Source organism: Ranitomeya imitator, chromosome 7 (genome assembly GCF_032444005.1).
Source record: "Ranitomeya imitator isolate aRanImi1 chromosome 7, aRanImi1.pri, whole genome shotgun sequence".
NCBI lineage: Eukaryota > Metazoa > Chordata > Amphibia > Anura > Dendrobatidae > Ranitomeya > Ranitomeya imitator.
This window is the reverse complement of record NC_091288.1, coordinates 72,250,742-72,270,080: the sequence shown is the minus strand read 5'-3', so window position 1 is coordinate 72,270,080 and position 19,339 is coordinate 72,250,742. Positions and strand designations below refer to the sequence as shown.

At 45.2% G+C, this 19,339-nt stretch overlaps 1 protein-coding gene across 28 annotated transcripts in view; it reads left to right on the top strand.

Moving 5' to 3' along the window:
- Window positions 1–19,339, top strand: part of UNC80 (unc-80 homolog, NALCN channel complex subunit) — a 256,402-nt gene that overhangs the window by 117,270 nt on the left and 119,793 nt on the right. For 16 of the 28 annotated variants that reach the window (XM_069733446.1, XM_069733439.1, XM_069733450.1 and 13 more), the window contains 9 exons: window positions 636–736; window positions 1,130–1,330; window positions 5,157–5,264; window positions 6,529–6,667; window positions 7,522–7,703; window positions 7,801–7,932; window positions 9,670–9,856; window positions 13,060–13,191; window positions 13,279–13,422. In XM_069733446.1, coding sequence (XP_069589547.1) covers window positions 636–736; window positions 1,130–1,330; window positions 5,157–5,264; window positions 6,529–6,667; window positions 7,522–7,703; window positions 7,801–7,932; window positions 9,670–9,856; window positions 13,060–13,191; window positions 13,279–13,422 — 1,326 coding nt within the window. The remainder of the gene's footprint in view (window positions 1–635; window positions 737–1,129; window positions 1,331–5,156; window positions 5,265–6,528; window positions 6,668–7,521; window positions 7,704–7,800; window positions 7,933–9,669; window positions 9,857–13,059; window positions 13,192–13,278; window positions 13,423–19,339) is intronic. The other 12 variants (XM_069733457.1, XM_069733449.1, XM_069733443.1 and 9 more) reach the window with 3 other exon arrangements.

Below are 19,339 nucleotides of genomic sequence, written 5' to 3'. Positions count from 1 at the left end.
ATATTTGGTTTTTATAATAACTGAAGAAAATGAAAAATGATCTCAGACCATAGATGAACACACAGTACTACATTTGCAATTGTTAGCATTACTTCTAAATATTCAGACTGAGGACCCCGTTAGTGGCTAAGAAGCACTTTGCTTAACAACAGATATTCTGTTGCTGTTGTAAGAACATATTAATATTTAAGACTCTTAGAAGCATCCATACAGCACACAATTGCCAGCACAACTTAATGGAGACAACTTCTACACCAAAATAATACATAGTCGTATCTAAACAAATGTATATATAATTCTAGATGATTTTCTCCGAAGTCTGCAGCTTTTTAGATCAAATCTTCAGCATAGCTTTTTGCAGATCAATTGTATGGTTTGCAGCATCTTTGAGATGCAGGGAATTCGTTCTCCATTTTTGTCCCATCCCCCTGAATAAAGGGGACATGTGCCAATAGATGTGCTTGTCTTTGCCACTCCCAGCTAGTGATCGGTAGGGGGTGGGAGTTGGGTTAATGTGTTGTGTCGCTCTGTCGTGAAACCATCTGTGCATGGCTGAGCCTTTAGGTTAAGAATAAAGACTTTTTACATGTTTGGTTGTGTAATGGCTTATGGCTTGTTTAATGTTTGTTTTTGAGAAGAAGGGAGTCCATGGAGCGCTAGTGAGCCTAGTATTGAGCCTGATGGAAGCAACATTGGCGCAGAAGAGAGCTACCACCGTAATATGTCTTGGCTGCATGTAAGTAGTCTAACATGTATTCATAGGGTTCAGAAAAAGACTCCATTAAGTGCCTTATGTGTAAAGTAAATCATACTATGTGGAAATTTTCAAGTTGTCTAGTCTCTTGCAGTCCCCATCCCCTCAATTGTTCATAACATATAACATAGAAAGAAAGAAAAACTTACGGTAATTGCATTTCTTCCCCACAAAAATAAATGTTCTTGACCCATCTATGGTTCCGTTCAAACTGTGAGCCTTGCAGTCACTGAGATTACTGGCCTTGGTACACTTACAATTCTGGATAGAGAATTAGATATTGGTGAAATTGTGCAAAGAGAAATGAGAAAGGTAATGTGCATAAGACATTTGAAAAAAATCAGTATTCATTTCCATATTATTTAATGTTACCAGGTTATGATCCTACTATGCAACCAACAAAGCTTTATTTGCACCCATGTGGATTACTGCCACCCACACTGCTATCTACACCATAGTCGATCGTGTGCTCGGTTGGTAAGAGCCATTAAACTGCTGTATGGAGACACTGTCGATTCACTCAAGGAGGACAACTTGGGTATTGGCACCGGTCTTAGAGGCAAAAAAGTGAAAGAGGTTTGTTTATACTACTGAAGCCTTTATTAAATTGTTTGTTAGAATAAGAGTACAGTAGTTGGTTTAAAATATAAATGAATGTGGTAAGTAATGTCAATAGAACATGTAAAGTGAGGTTAAGGAAGTTTTCCATTCTTACTTTGGTATGTTACATATAGGATCTAAACTCCTTATTACCGTTCAGGTGTGTTCTAAGTCGTGTGGTTATCCTGTCATGTGTTTTTCCTGTTAATTGCATTTGCCTCATGTGTTAGCTGATTGGTTCATTGTGCTTTAAATAAGACCATTGTAATGTATTTGTTATATTAAGACGAAGGGAGAAATGTCAGTTTCAAATCCCTTGTGTTTTGCTTTAATGGATACAAGATTAAAGAATTATTGACTTTTTCCTACCTTTGGACGTGTTGTCTTGTTCGTCTTCCTTGGTTCATTACTGCTGTGCTGCACCAGCCAGAACCTTGGCACTCTTTGGTCCAGTCCTGTTTCCTGCAATGGAATTAGCATGATCAAGCTCCTTCACCTGTCCTCTTTATTAAGATAATCTCAAATAAATAATATACAAATAGTGCACTAACTATTCACACCCTGATGGTTAATGGACCAGCCTATAACCTGCAGTAACCACCGATCGACCAAACCGCTGCATGACCAGCTCTATCCTCGCCTACTGTATTCTCACCCATCCCTTGTAGATTGTGAGCCTTCGCGGGCAGGGTCCTCATTCCTCCTGTACCAGTTATGACTTGTATTGTTTAAGATTATTGTACTTGTTTTTATTATGTATACCCCTCCTCACATGTAAAGCGCCATGGAATAAATGGCGCTATAACAATAAATAATAATAATAATAATCAGAAGGTGGCAAATGAGCAGCAAACATATACCCCACGTGTCTACATATAGGTTGAGGTGCACCCAGCACCACCACTGTCAAAAGCCCCTTGTCTCTGCATTTCATCATCCAAGCCATAAATTACTCATCAGGAGACTTGTATATGTAATGACTTATATTTCACTTTAGATAGATTGACCACTGAACCCCAAAAAACATAAAAAATGAATATCCATTGCAGAGATTTTCACATTTGTTTTGCTTTCGACTTGCAGTATGTGAAATCTCTGTTTTCAGTCCACCTGTGTGTTTCATCAGTCTTTTTGGGGGGCATGTGCTTTCACCCCTCATTCGCAGATGCTGCAAATCACAGCTCAGCAATGTGTAAGATGGCTAGATCAGCTACTGAGCTATGATTGGTAGCATCTGGGAGGAAGGGGAGAAAATGCACACCCGCACAATCACCCAGATTTGCTGCAAACAGAGATTTCACATGCTGTGCTCCAAAAGCAGAAAATGTGAATATCTCTGCAATGGAAAAGAGCAGCAGAATGATGATTTTTATAAGGTAGTTAATGTAATTTTTTGAGCAAGTGACAGGTCCTCTTTATAATTGCTGTCTCTGCAACTCTTATTCCTCATTCAGAGTCATGTACATGTTCTATCTGTGTTCTGTGAATCTACTGTACTATAATCTGAGGCTATTTACATGTCCATGTGTTTTTGCCAACCAAGTGGTCTGCAAAAAATCATGGAGATATTCCTGTTTTTGATCCGAGTCACAGATCAAATCTATCCATACAAGTCTAAGGGTCTGTTACAATCACAGACACCACGTGGATGCCGTCAGTGTGCAGAGTGCTGTCAGTGCTTAACATTGAAATGGACAGGAGAAACTTTGCAATTGTTTTTTTTTTTTCATCAGTGAAAAATCACTAATGGGAAAAACTGATGCACTGATCAAACACTGATGAAACTCGGATCCAAAATACTTATAAACAGAGATCTGTGCTTTTACATACGTGAACAATCAATTACTGAATGAGGCATTAAAGCTATACTACTACTTTGTCTAATAATTATTATTATTTATTTATATAGCACCATTAATTCCATGGTGCTGTACATGTGAAAAAGGGGTTACAAACAGGGTTATAGATATCATTAGCATTAAACAAATTTACAATGACAGACTGGTAGACACGAGAGAGGACCCTGTCATTGCAGACTTACATTCTTCGGGATAATGGGGAGGAGACAGGAGGTCGGTGTGCTGCAGCACTGTTGGTGGTGAGGCTACAGCTCGGGTGGTTGGTGAGGCGGCAGCTCTGGCAGTGGCGACGCGGCAGCTTGGGTGGTTGGTGACGTGGCAGAGGCTCGGGTGGTTGGTGGGGCGGCATCTCGGGTGGTTGGTAAGGTGGCAGCTTGGGTGGTTGGTAAGGTGGCAGGTGGGGTGGTTGGTGAGGCGGCAGCTTGGGTGGTTGGTGAGGCGGCAGAATGGTTATTGCAGGCTGTAGGCTTTCCTGAAGAGATGGGTTTTCAGGTTCCGTCCGAAGGATCCGAGGGTGGTGTATAATCGGACTTGTTGAGGCATGGAATTCCAGAGGAATTTGTTAATGTTGATGATTATGGATTACAGATAATGAAATCCCAAAAGTCATTATCTTCGTAAATTAGAATACTTTACAGCGTCAGCTTGAAAAAAATGATTTTAAAATCCAAAATTTTGGCCTACTGAAATGTATGCCCAGTAAATGCATTCAATACTTGGCGAGGCTCCTTTGATATCAATTACTGCATCAATGCGGCGTAGCATGGAGGCGATCAGCATGTCGCACTGCTGTGGTGTTATGGAAGCCCAGGTTGCTTTGATAGCAGCCTTCAGATGTTCTGCATTGTTGGGTCTGGTGTCTCTCATCTTCCTCTTGACAATACACCATAGATTCTCTATGCTGTTAAGGTCAGACTTATCTTACTCTTGACAATACCAGTTTGCTGGCCAATCAAGCACAGTGACACGGTTGTTTTTAAACCAGGAATTGGTACTTTTCACACTAGACTTTGGAAATCAAGGTCCCAGAGTCTGGAGGAAGAGTGGAGAGACAGACAATCCAAGCTGCTTGAGTTCTAGTGTGAAGTTTCCACAATCAGTGATGGTTTGGGGAGCCATGTCATCTGCTGGTGTAGGTCCACTGTGTTTTATCAAGACAAAAGTCAGCACAGCCGTCAACCAGGAAATTTTAGAGCACTTCATGCTTCCCTCTGCCGACAAGGTTTTTGGAGATGGAAATTGAATTCTCCATCAGGACTTGGCACCTGTCCACACTGCCAAAAGTACCAATACCTGGTTTACAAACAACAGTATCACTGTGCTTGATTGGCCAGCAAACTGGTATTGTCAAGAGTAAGATGAGAGACACCAGACTCAACAATGCAGACGAGGTGAAGGCTGCTATCAAAGCTTCCATAACCCCTCAGCATTGCCACAGGCTGATCACCTCCATTCCACGCCGCATTGATGCAGTAATTGATGCAAAAGGAGCCCTGACCAAGTACTGATTGCATTTACTGAATATACATTTTAGTAGGCCAACATTTTGGAATTTTAAAATCAATTTTCTAGCTGGTGTTATAAAGTATTCTAATTTACTGGGATAATGACTTTTGGGTTTTTATTGACTGTAAGAGAAAATTATCAACATTAACAGAAATAAACACTTGAAATAGATCACTCTGTTTGTAATGACTATATAATATATGAGTTTCACTTGTTGTATTGAAGAACTGAAATTAACTTTTTGATGATATTCTAATTTTGTGAGAAGCACATCTATAACCAAATTGTTTTCAAACAGAGAATTATGCAGCTGAAAAGTGACTTTTCAGTAATTGATGGACATGATGGTAACAGTATGTAGAGCATTTTACATGTCTGAAAGGAGATAAATATAATTCAACAATGTAAACAAGTATCTGTGTAATCTGCTTACTTAGTGCTCTGATAAATCCTGCCTTCGAACACCATCTCTGAAGAAGAGGGTGACAGAAGCAAACTTGGAGGGGAAGAAGGACAGTGGGATGCTGAAATATATAAGGCACCAGGTATATTTTATTCTTGCATTTAATATACAGCTGATAGTTATAAACTGTGCAGAAGGAATCACAAATAAGTATTTAGACCAGTAAATTCCACCATCTCCATGTCAAGGAGTATAGTTATCATTTACAGAAAATTGCCCACAATTAGAATTATTTACAAAATCCACTGATACCTTATAGCAGGATCATAAAGACTAAAAAAAGACATTATGGGTTCACCTGGAAGTCTAAAAGTAGTGAAAGTGTTTTGCCGTAAGCTCATGGAATAAAAAGCTGCTGCTCACAGAAAGTCGTGAAACAGGTAGAGATTAGTGATGAGCGAACGTTCTCAGATAAGGTGTTATCTGAGCATGCTCGTGTGCTAACCGAGTGTCTTCAGCATGCTCCAATAATATGTTTGAGTCCCCGATCCTGCATTTCTCGGGGCTGTTTGACAACCGCAACAAATGCAATGATTGCCTAGCAAACAGGCGATCCCTGCAGGTGTTGCAGCTGTCGAACAGCCGTGAGGCATGCAGCCGCTGGGACGCAAACATATTTTCCAAGAATGCCGAAGATACACGGTTAGCACAAGAGCAGGCACGGATAACACCTTACCTGAGCATGGTCGCTCATCACTAGTAGAGATAAGTGTAGCTATCTTTTATAGTGGAATGGTTATCTCCATGTTTTCAGGTTTGGACCAATCCCTTTATCAGGATACTTATATGTTTAGGCATCCAAATGAAGGGATTGCTCTTAACCTGTAATGCGTTGATTACCATTTTCCAATAAAAGATAGTACATATGGAAGAGGTATGTTACAACTGCAAAACTACCAACACATGGGTGTCCACCTAAACTGACATCCCAAGCAAGGAGAGCACTACTTAGAGAAGCAGCCAAGAGGCCCATGGTCACTCTGGAAGAGCTGCAGAGATGCGCAGCTCAAATGGGGAATCTGTCCACAGGACAACCTGTTTCAAGACCTATGAGAAACAGCGCAGACGGCTTTTATCCCGTGAGATTACTGCAAAAGGCTCCTAGTATTTCAAGACTTTCCAGTGGCACACAGTGCCCTAGCGGGGTTTGAATTACCAGCAGATACACACATGCGTCAAGAGGTCTTGTAGACCAAGCCCCTCCAAATTGACCATGCTTTTTATTATGACTACCTTGTTATATTGCTAAGTATGACTCAAGCACTGACTTTTTTTGTTCAATTTTAATAGTACACAATAATATCTGACCAAATTGATTGATAACTTGCTCCCTTTATGTATTTTAGGTGATGAGCTTGTCTCCTGCTCCTCTGTCTTTGTTGATCAAGGCGGCCCCCATCTTGACAGAGGAAATGTATGGGGACATCCAGCCAGCTGCATGGGAACTCCTGTTGAGTGTAGACGAGCACATGGCTGGGGCTGCAGGTGACGTGTCTTATATGAGAACACATGTATAGTTCACATACCTTTAAATATATTGCGGCACATTTTTCAAGCAAAGTGTGTCAGAATTCTGGCATATTTTACACCAAAAAACTATCACAACTTGAGCCACATTTACATTGCCTTGAAAATGTATTCATACCCCATAAACGTTTCCACATTTTTTTACTTTACACCCACAAACTTCAGTGTATGTTATTGGGATTTTATGTTATATATCAATACAAAGTAGCAAGTATTTATGAAGTGTAAAGGAAATTATATACGGTTTTGAAAATATTTTAAAAATATAAATCTGAAAATTGTGATGCACATAGGTACTACTTTGAGTTGGTGTATTACATAAAATACCAATAAAATACATTTAAGTTTGTGAAAAAAATGTGGAAATGTTCATGGGGTTTGAATACTTTTTCAAGGTAATGCAAGTTTTTTTTTTAGAAAATTAGGGGACGGGGATGCTTGGAAAAGGTACATGGCTCACCAAAAAAGGACTGTGGTATAACTGTGGCATGCATTTTTGGCTAGAAGTAAGCCAACTAATAGCCGGTAGTGTAAACTTAGACTAGACTTAGAAAGATGTATTAAGTAGCATGAATTACTTTGATAGATTTGGCACATTTTAAGACTGTCTAAGTTTGCACAAAGAATTAGACAGTGCTGATAATAATGGCCCATTATTTTCTATATGTTTTCACTCAGTGTGTCTATTAATATTTGGCATTGCACCTATCATGTAAATTCACCAATACAGATCCAATACTATGTCCAGCTTTAGAAAGAAAAGCAAAAAGGTAGCTCGGACATTGTATAATATGTAATTAATGCTGTTGCAGCTGCCATGTTCCTGCTTTGTGCTGTGAAGGTCCCGGACGCCGTCTCTGAGATGTTAACTTCTGAGTTCCAGCATCCAGAGACAGGGCAGAGACTGAATGCCATTCTGAAATTCCACACACTCTGGAGGTTCAGATATCAGGTTTGGCCAAGAATGGAGGAAGGAGCACAGCAGATTTATAAGGTTTGAGATCTCTAACTGTTTGCCTGAAGGTTTCATTGTAAATTTTTTAGAAATTTCATCTGTTCCGATCTTAAAAGTGATAATTTAAATGTTACAGATCCCTCCCCCCAGCATTAACTTCACATTACCATCTCCCATCTTGGGCATGCCATCTATTCCAATGTTTGACCCACCTTGGGTTCCTCACAACAGTGGAAGTGTTCAAGACCCAATTAGTGAGGATCAGTCTGTAAGTAGCAGATTTTATGTTTATACAGAACATCAGTTTTTTTTCCTAGTTAAATTCTTATATAGTTCTTTGGACTTATAGTTAAATGACTGAGAGTAAAAGCTGTCCTCAATTTGTAATGGACAAAATGTTCCAAACTTGTGACCAAAAACAAATTCCTGGTACTGCTGTGTGCAGAACTTGTTCTCGTAAAAGTCCTCTTGGAATCTTTTAGAGAAGAGCTATATTCATAGACCGCAATGTGTGTATCTCATCATTACAGAATAGCTATCTACAGATTGACTGTAGAAAGCTATGACAAGGGAGAAACACTCATGAATAGTTGGATTAACACTACCCTTGTCCACCTTCCAGTCTGGTCTTCAGTGGCAGAGAGTTCTTAATTCTGCATCTGGCATCCTCAGTCTGGCATCCTTGGTGCCTTTGGTGATTATTGGACCCCGCAACATCACAATGCTGCAATGCAATGCACATCATGACGTCTTGGGGCCTAGTAAGAGCCAGAGACATCCAAGTTTCCAGACCTAGGATGCCTGGTAGAGAAGTGAAGAGATGCTGCCATGGAGTATCAGTTTGGCACCAGACCAGGGCAGCATGAAGAGATTTACTCATTTCTGCAAGTGGTGCCCGGGACCTACATTACCTTAGATATGCAACTTTTTCCTGTGGAGAAATCTGCCAAACTTCCATATGCAGATTGACCTTGATTGACCGTTTCCCATGGTTTTTACTCAGTGACAAATCAATTATTGAAACATTTTAGAAATCTGCGATTAAACAATCTGCAGCCATAAGAGCAGCAATGCAGATTTCCATTTGAAATCAATAGGAGGCAGCTTGTGGGTGGTTTTCATGTGGATTTCTGTGCAGAATATGTGAAAAAAAACTACATACTTATATGGAACACATAAGAATGCTTGGTCCATTACAGAATGGGAGCAATATTTGTTCTTCGTTATTTTTAGCTTAGCTTCCTAGGACCTGAAATCCAAAGGCTATGTTCACACGTAGGGTTTTTGCTGTTCTTTTTTTTCGCAGGCAAAAACTGCTCACTTGGCAGTAAAAAGCTGCTTACAAAAAGCAGGTTTTTATGTGTTTTTTTGCTGCGTAATTGCGTCGTTTTTTGCTGCGTTTTTAAACGCCGAGGCTAAGTGCACACGCTGCGGATTCCATTGCGAAATTTTCCGCAGCGGATTTGCAAAATCCGCAGTGAAAAACCGCTGCGGTTTCTTTTGCGGTTTCCTCTGCGGGTTTTCACCTGCAGATTTCTATTGGAGCAGGGGCAAACCCGCAGCGGAATCCGCAGAAAGAATTGAGATTCTGCGGAAAATAAACCGCTGCGTTTCTGCACGTTTTTTTTCCGCAGCATGTGCACTGCGGATTTCATTTTCCATTGCTTTACATGGTACTGTAAATGCATGGGAAACTGCTGCGGATCCGCAGCTGTGGAAACGCTGCGGATCCGCAGCAAAATCCACAGTGTGTCCTGAAAGAACTGCAAAAATGCAGCAGTTTTCCAAATCAGTCAGGAAAAAAAATGTGTGTGCATGATATTTCTGAGATCTCATGGCTTTTGCTAGTACTGAAAAACACAGCTTAAAATTTGGTTTAAAAATTGCAGCAAAAACGCAACGTGTCCACATAGACTAAATGGTATAGTTAAGTATTAGACTAGTAGTATTGCATGAGATGAGAATGTCTTTTATTATGCTTACTTTTTTCAATGACAAACTACAGAAATCTTTCTCTGCTCGTGCTGTGTCACGATCCCACCAGCGGGCTGAGCACATTCTCAAGAACCTCCAGCAAGAAGAAGAGAAGAAGCGCTTAGGCAGAGAGGCCAGTCTCATTACGGCCATACCGGTGACACAGGAGGCCTGTTATGAGCCAACTTGTTCCCCCAACTCAGAGCAGGAGGAGGAAGGTGTGTTCTGAGCTCAAATAGCTTGATTATGGAAAATGTTTATTTTCCAGATTTATTTTTAGATTACTGTACATACTCGAGTATAAGCCGACCCAAGTATGAGCCGAGGCACCTAATTTTGCCACGAAAAACTGGGTAAACTTATTGACTTGAGAATAAGCCAGGTATGCATTGTCCCCTCATCCCTATCCTGGTATGCATGGCTCCCCCGTCCTTGTTCTTATATGCATGGCTTCCCAGTCCCTGTCCTTGCATGCATGGTTCCCCGATTCCTGTCCTTGTATGCATGGCTCCATGGTCACTGTCCTTGAATGCATGGTTCCCCGATCCCTGTACTTGTATGTATGGCTCCCCTGTCGCTGTCCTTGTATACATGACTCCCCCATCCCGTCCTTGTATGCATGGCTTCTTATCGCCTATCCTTGTATGCTTGGCCCCTTATCCCCTATCCTCTATCCTTGTATGCATGGCTCCTATAAAAAAAAAAAACATCCTACTTACCTTGCCTGCGTGCCCTCACTGCATCTCGTTCCGGCGCCAGCAACTCTTCCTGCCGAGTGATCACGTGGCCCCGCTCATTAAGGTAATGAATCTTCACTCCGCATATGGGAGTGGAAAGGCATGAATATTCATTACCTTAATGAGCGATGCCACGTGATCACTCAGCCGGAAGAGCTGCTGGCACCGGAATGATGCAGCGAGGGCACACAGGGAAGGTATTTAGGGTGTGTGCTGGAAACTGGCAGCTGTCACTGTGCCCGCTATTACAGAGAAATGAATATTCACTGCCAGCGCAGTGAATATTAATTTCTCTTTAGCAGCGGCACAGGCTTTAGCCACAGCCGCCGGCTCCTGCTACTGCTCCGCCGCACCCGCTCCGTCTTTCTTGGACAATCGACTCGTGTATAAGTTGAGAGGGGCGTTTTCAGCACAATAAAATGTGCTGAAAAACTCTGCTTATACACGAGTATATTGTTGCGAATTCTGTTATCGAACTCCCTCCTGTGGTCATGAATGGTACTTCGGCGAGTTCTGTCCATGGACTCCCTCTGGTGGCTGTGAGTGGAGCTGCTGCTTCTGAGGTTCCTTCCACAGGTGACGTAGTTTATTCTTTGGCTGGCTGCTCTATTTAACTCCACTCAGATCGTTACTCCATGCCAGCTGTCAATGTTCTTGTACTGGTTCAGTTCGCTCTTGGATCTTTCTGGTGACCTGTCTACTCCAGCAGAAGCTAAGTCCCTGCTAGTTTATTATTTGTTCATTGTTTCCTTGTCCAGCTTGCTATCATGATTTTGCCTTGCTAGCTGGAAGCTCTGGGATGCAGAGTGGCACCTCCGCACCGTGAGTCGGTGCGGAGGTCTTTTTGCACACTCTGCGTGGTCTTTTTGTAGTTTTTTGTGCTGACCGCAAAGATACCTTTCCTATCCTCAGTCTGTTTAGTAAGTCTGGCCTCCCTTTGCTGAAACCTGTTTCATTTCTGTGTTTGTGACTTTCATCTTAACTCACAGTCAATATATCTGGGGGGCTGCCTTTTCCTTTGGGAAATTTCTCTGAGGCAAGGTAGGCTTTATTTTCTATCTTTAGGGCTAGTTAGCTCTTAGGCTGTGAGGAGGCGTCTAGGCAGTGTTAGGTACGCTCCACGGCTATTTCTAGTTGTGTGATAGGATTAGGGGTTGCGGTCAGCAGAGCTCCCACTTCCCAGAGCTTGTCCTATGTGAGTTTAACCATCAGGTCATTCCGGGTGCTCCTAACCACCAGGTCCATAACATATATATGATATACATTGTAGGGTTTCAATCTCCCTGGTAATCGGTAGCGTTCACACAGGCACAGGGCTTTAATGACATAAACAGAATAATGTCTATTTCCACAAGCTGCACAGCACCAAAAACAAAATCATAAATATAAATCCCCATCCTTGTCCAGGCACTAACTATTTCAGACACTGCTGAGCTAGCCCAGATCATTCAAACAAAACAGCTATCATCCATAGTAATCACTGATACTTGTACTTTAGCGCACATGATCTGTGCAGACTTTTCTTAGAGAGATACTGGCTGGTCTCTCTCTCTTTAGCTCCAAGACACATCTTGTCTGCTCAGCTCCTTCAGCAGACCGACTTAGATGAACACTCAGCCTGGTTATATGCAAAGCTTAGCCAGGTATACTTAATCAGACTCTCAAGAGCTAGGATTTAACCCTAGCATACCTGACGGTGTAAGCAGGTTCGGAAATGCAGTAACACAGGGATTGCAGAACAATGCTGTTTAACAATATTATTTAATTTTTAACAAAAGGATGAAAATGATCCCAGCAAATCACGGTCCAGCTTCTGGCGGCAATGGACCCACTGAGCCCCTAGCCCATAAATCTGTGCAGCCAAAGTGGGAAGCGCTGCAATAGTCTCAGTCCCACATGTGCGCTGCTGTGCATATATCAGCAATGGAGAACGCACCACAGGGTCCTGACACTGGCACCCGCTACTCTGCGCGAGCACAGCACTCTGCTTGGCCAGGTACGCGGCACTCTTAACCCTCGCTGGCTCACTGGAGCGTTCACCTAAGCTCTGCCGGGGCCCGTCTCCGTATCCCCGCCGGCGGGAAACTGAGGACACTTTCCTGTGCTTCCTGCTCACAGCCCGGCTTAGCCACAACCCCTCTCCCCGATTTATGGGACCTGTCCGGTCCCTCATTCTTTTCCCCTGGCAACACTGGACGCAGCCTCAACAGTTACGGACCCGGCATAATGCAGGTACCCGCAGCCCGGTCTTCCTCCTTACAACGGCTTGCTGTAATGTATACAGAATAAATGCTAAAGATTGTCAGCTGCATGTTAGGATTTAGGACGAAACTGACAAAGTTTTGAGTTGCCCTATTGTACGGTTGTAAATCTTTTTGCTGTCCTTGCAATTTCTGAGAACTTCCATGGCCCCTACTGTATATATACTTCCAGCATGCAGGGGTACATGTTTTTGTTCACGTTAATATTATGAATTAGCTGAAGAACAATTACATAGTTTTAGCTCTTTAGATTTTAGCTAATTGGTCATTTATAATGTTAAAGTACAAGTATTGGCCCAGTGGACAATAATCTTTTAGAAAGTAGTTCGTTTCTGAATTATATAATATGATTTACTCTTCTGATCTTTTCCATTGTAATTTCATGTGGTAGAGCAGGTTTCACCTCTCTATTCTTTTTGCCAGTAGAAGAACCCACCAATCTGAATTCCCGCCGTCTGTCTGTGAGCCCATCCTGCACATCAAGTACTTCTCACCGTAATTATTCCTTCCGTCGTGGATCCGTGTGGTCTATTCGCTCTGCTGTCAGTGCTGAAGGTAAGACCTGGCTGATAAAGCTGAGATGCTACATATTTTTGGTCACATAGTAGAATTAGCACAACCTCATTATTGCATTTATTTTAGATGAGGAACATGCAACAGAACATACCGCAAATCATCATGTGTCTCAACCACCCCAGCCGGTATTCCCTGCATGCATTTGTGCTGCTGTGCTACCAATCGTTCATCTCATGGAGGATGGAGATGTCCGTGAAGATGGAGTAGCAGGTCTGCTTTTAAAAACAGTTGCTTTTTTTGTCAAGTTTCTTAAATTCTCAAAACTATGGGAAATAAGTGTTCTGAAAATAAAAATTAGGTTTTCGCAAAAACAACTGTATTAAAGAGAGTCTTCCCATGAACAAAGTACATTTTAATCAACAGATCTTGAAATAATAATACGTTTCACAGTTAGATGTGTTAAAAATGTTTCTGTGCTGAGATAAATAATCTTATAAATGTACCCCTGCTATGGACTGTGTATTCGCTGTGTCTAACCGTGCTGGGCTGCTGCAGTATTCATCCTTGTTGGCATTTTTTCATGATTTGCTTCCTCACAATGTGGAATTTCACTGTTTTTTGTTGTTTGCATCAGTTCATGCAAAGAAAGTGCCTTTAACTCTGAACAAAGCAAACAATAAATAGGCCAAAATAACTGAAAACTTCAGTGTACATAGCTGTTCACCCCCCTTAAAGGGAACCTGTCACCTGAATTTGGCGGGACTGGTTTTGGGTCATATGGGTGGAGTTTTCGGGTGTTTGATTCACCCTTTCCTTACCCGCTGGCTGCATGCTGGCTGCAATATTGGATTGAAGTTCATTCTCTGTCCTCCATAGTACACGCCTGCACAAGGCAAGATTGCCTTGCGCAGGCGTGTACTATGGAGGACAGAGAATGAACTTCAATCCAATATTGCAGCCAGCATGCAGCCAGCGGGTAAGGAAAGGGTGAATCAAACACCCGAAAACTCCGCCCATATGACCCAAAACCAGTCCCGCCAAATTCAGGTGACAGAGTCCCTTTAAGTCAGTACTTTGTAGAGCCTCCTTTTGCAGTGATTACAGCTGCAAGTTGTTTTGGGTAAAGGTACCGTCACATTAAGCGACGCTGCAGCGATATAGACAACGATGCCGATCGCTGCAGCGTCGCTGTGTGGTCGCTGGAGAGCTGTTACACAGACAGCTCTCCAGCGACCAAGGATTCCGAAGTCCCCGGGTAACCAGAATAAACATCGGGTTACTAAGCGCAGGGCCGCACTTAGTAACCCGATGTTTATCCTGGTTACCATTGTAAATGTAAAAAAAAAACAACAAATACTCACATTCCGGTGTCTGTCGCGTCCCCCGGCGTCCGCTTCCCTGCACTCCTCCTGCATCCTGTGTAAGTGCCAGCCGTAAAGCAGAGCGGTGACGTCACCGCTGTGCTCTGCTTTACGGCCGGCCGACGCTGACACAGGATGCAGGAGGAGTGCAGGGAAGCGGACGCCGGGGGACGCGACAGACACCGGAATGTAAGTATGTAGTGTTTTTTTTTTTAACATTTACAATGGTAACCAGGGTAAATATCGGGTTACTAAGCGCGGCCCTGCGCTTAGTAACCCGATGTTTACCCTGGTTACAAGTGAAGACATCGCTGAATTGGCGTCACACACGCCGATTCAGCGATGTCAGCGGGTGATCCAGCGACGAAATAAAGTGCTGGCCTTCTAGCTCCGACCAGCGATCTCACAGCAGGATCCTGATCGCTGCTGCGTATCAAACACAACGATATATCGCTATCCAGGACGTTGCAACGTCACGGATCGCTATCGTTATCGTTCTAAAGTCGCTCAGTGTGAAGGTACCTTAAGTCTCTATGAGCTTTGCATAGCTTGCCACTGGGATTTTTGCCCATTCCTAAATGCAAAACTGCTCCAGCTCCTTCAAGTTAGATGCTTTCCTCAGGTGAACAGAAATTTTCAAGTCTGACCACAGATTCTCAATTGGATTAAGGTCTGGGCTTTGACTAGGTTGTTGTAACAGGCAACAAGTGTTTTATCATTTACCTCTATGAAGGAAATAGGAAATGAACACTGTAAGAGAGAAACTGAGTTTTGAAATGAATTTGAACTTTTCCATCGATGCTTTATTATTTGACCTAAATCATCCATATTATTGCAAATACAATTTGAGGTAGTATAAAAACTGACAAGAGAATTCTCCTTCGCCACATTGGGGGACACAGGACCATGGCCATGGGTGTTATGCTGCTGTCACTAGGAGGCTGACACTAAGCTGAGACAAAAAATGTTAGCTCCTCCCCTGCAGTATACACCCTCATGCTGGCTTTCAGAGACCCAGCTCAAGCTTAGTGTCCGTAGGAGGCACACTGGATTTAACTCTCTCTGTTTTACTGGATGAAGGGGTGACGGATCCTTTCAAGGCTCCGATCTCCCCGAACCACCAACAGGCGAGCACGGGAGTTCACCTCTCCGTATCCTCTCCTGTGACGTGGGATGCCACTGCCTGAGCTGATTTTTGGGGGCGACGGGCCTTTTCTAGGGACCAATCTTCTCCACCCCCCTTACAGACGAGCACATGGAGTGTCCTCTACGTTTCCTCCTCTGCAGCCAGGTCTTTTTTGCCAGACATCTGCCCTGCCCACCAGGTTTACCCTCGGCTGCTCAGAGGCACCTTACTTTGTGGCGTCCGTGCGGCCCCCACTGCATCACCACTGATTCTGCGGTTGATGGAAGGAGGCGGACGGTTCCTCTCCGTCCCCCTTCTCAGGGGATCGTGGATGGAGGCTCCCCAATACCTGCACCGTCCTTTTCTACAGACTCCCGGGCACAGCTCACCTATGGGCAGCAGGAGTCGGCATTCCCCCTCTTTTCGGGGTAAGTACCTCAGGGAGGGGGGGGGTCGACTGCTCTGCGGTCCGGAGGGCTCCCTTTTTACCAGCGGCAACTTTTTTTCTGGGCCCCTTAGCCTCCGGTGCTTAGCGGCTGCGCGCCGGGCCGAAGCCGAAAATTTAGTCCCTGGCTTCGCCCTAGCACAGGCTGCATCCCGACAGGCTCCGCCCCCCGTTTCACGTCATTATACGGCGCCGCCCCCTGGTCCTGGCGCTTCTCGCTCTCTGCGAGATCTCCTCTCCCCATTCTCGGTGGCCATCTTGGATTTTTTTCCTCTGCACGCCGCAGCTCCTGCTCTCCAGCCGCAGCTTTCCACATGTGCAGCGTTTTCATCGCCGACTGTAGCCAGCACCTCCGCCGCCTCTCCTCTCTCTCTGCGGGACACAGGACCTCGGGTAAGGAGACCACGTCAGGTTCTCCCCTGCAGCGCCGCCCTCGCTTCCTTAGATTCAGACCCTGGTCTATCTTACATTAGGGTGCACCAAGTCCCAGTCAAAGTCTAAAAAGTCCTCTAAGGTGCATACTACCTTCTTTTCTGTGTGTACCACCTGCCAGGCTCCACTTCCTCGGCCTCAGAGTTCCCTCCTCTGCTCAGCCTGCGATGCCCCAAGTGCCCAGGAGCCCTCCACCGCCACCGACCCTGGGGTAGCTAGTCCCCCTGCGTGGGTCGCTTCTCTGTCTCAGTCCGTGGATTTTTTTTAGCCAATGCCATCAAATCCATTCAGAACCCCCCTGGGGAGCGGGGCAATCCTTTTCTTGGGGTAAGAGATCCCTCCGTAACAGGGGAATCGTCGGCCAGCAGGGGCCGCTCTCTTCGAAAAGAGGCACGGTCATCCAGAAAACGGATCCGCACTACCTCTCCTGAGCGCTTATCACGCCAGTCAGCCTCGGGCAGCTCCACCTCTCGCTCACCCTCTTTAGGGGCTCGTAGCATTCACGACTCTGAATATGAGTCTGATGTATCCTTAGACCCGGATGCTCCGGAGTTTAGATCTACAGTGGACTCCCTCATTGAGGCAGTCAATCACGCTCTCAAGGTGGATGATGACCCTAATTTGGCTCCGGACCACTCAGTCTCCTTTACTTGAGCCAAGCGTTCTCATAAGACGTTCGCCTCTCATCCAGATTTCCTGGATATAGTCAGGCGACACAGGGAGCGTCCGGATAAGCGTTTCACGGGCAAAAAGGCCCTGGAATCGAAGTATCCCTTTTCCGCAGATCTCGTTAAAGACTGGACGAAGTCCCCTTTGGTAGATCCTCCGGTTTCGCGCCTAGCTTCCAAAACGCTCTTATCCGTTCCGGATGGCGCTTCGATTAGGAATCCCACTGAATTCCAGCTAGATTCCCTAGCTCGCTCAGTGTACGAAGCCTCGGATTCTTCCCTATTTCCCTCCTTCGCCGCGGCTTGGGTGGCCAAGGCGATGGTTTCCTGGGCAGATGCCCTAGCAAAATCGGTTCAGGAGCAGGATCTTCCGTCAGAGGTGGCGGACATTGCCCAACAGATTGCCATGGCTGGTGATTACGTGATGTACGCATCCCTCGATGCAGCGAATTGTGCAGCAACGGCAGCTTCAAACGCCATCACCATCAGAAGAACCATTTGGCTCAGAGAGTGGCGTGCAGATTCCTCCTCTAAAAAGTCTCTGATTTCCCTTCCTTTTCAGAGCAGGCATCTTTTTGGAGAAAAGCTAGACCAGCTTATTTCTGACGCTACAGGGGGAAAGAGCAAGTTCCTTCCCCAACAGAGACCCAAGGCTGCCTTCCAGCGCCAACCATATTTTCGCTTTCGGCCCTTTCGTAGCAGTCCAGCCTGGTCCAATCCTGCCGCCTCTTCCAGATCGGACCGATCCGCTCGCTCAGACAGAGACGTTCGTCCCTCTTTCAGGCTGAATCAGTCCTGGCGAGGAAAGCCTAGGCAACCCAGAACCAGAGGGTCCAGGCCTGCCAGATTCCCTACGCAATGACTCGGGAACTCTTCCAGTCGATACCACCAAAGTAGGCGGACGTCTACTTCTTTTTCAGCAAGTCTGGCCCTCCGTCATTCACGACGAATGGGTCAGGTATCTGGTGTCGTCTGGCTACAAAATAGAGTTCTCTGCCTCCCCTCCAGCTCGGTTTTTTCCCTCTCGCCTCCCCAACTCGGGGGCTCAGTCTCGCGCCCTTCTTTGCGCCATTTGTTCCCTCCGACAGAGCGGGGTCATTGTTCCGGTCCCGGAACACGAGAGGTTCAGAGGTTTTTACTCAAACCTCTTCGTCGTGCCCAAAAAGGACGGGAAAGTGTGCCCCATTTTGGACCTGAAGCTCCTGAACAAGTGCGTAAAAGTTCGGCACTTCAGGATGGAATCGCTCCGGTCGGTCATCTCCTCGTTGGAGAGAGGGGAATACCTGGCATCGATAGACATCAAGGATGCCTATCTTCACATTCCAATATTCCCGCCACATCAAAGGTTCCTCCGCTTTGCCATCCTAGAGGACCATTTCCAATTCACGGCCTTACCCTTTGGTCTTGCCACGGCGCCCAGGGTATTCACGAAAGTCATGGCGGCCGTCATGGCCATTCTTCACTCTCAAGGAGTGGTCATGTTACCTTACTTAGACGACCTCCTCATAAAGGGTCCGTCTTTTCAGGTCTGCGAGGCAAACGTCCGCATTACCTTGGATTCCCTTTCGCGGCGCCTGGGCTGGTTGATCAACTTGGACAAGTCCTCCCCCATTCCTGCCCGTCGGATCTCCTTTCTGGGAATGATCCTGGACACCTCAAGGGGTCTGGTCTTGCTTCCTCGGTCAAAGGCCCAAGAGCTTCAGCAAGGAGCCCGGACGCTCAGCCATCCTCGCCCGCGACCCATTCGATTCGCCATGAAGATCCTGGGCAAAATGGTAGCCGCAATAGAAGCAGTCCCCTTTGCTCAACTCCATCTCCGCCCCCTACAACAGGCTCTGCTGGACAACTGGGACAGGAGTCCCTTCTCCCTCGATCGTCCTTGCCCTTTGTTTCCGCGGATCAGACAATCCCTTGTATGGTGGACCCTGGGTCCATCTCTCCTCCAGGGGAAGTCTTTTCTCCCGATCCGCTGGTTAGTGGTAACTACCGACGTCAGTCTCCTCGGCTGGGGTGCGGTGTTTCTTCACCACTCTGCTCAGGGTCGTTGGACAGTGCGGGAGTCGAGGCTTCCTATAAACATCCTGGAGATTCGTGTGATCAGACTCGCCCTGAGACGCTTTCACTCCCTGCTCGCGGGTCACCCAATCCGAGTCCA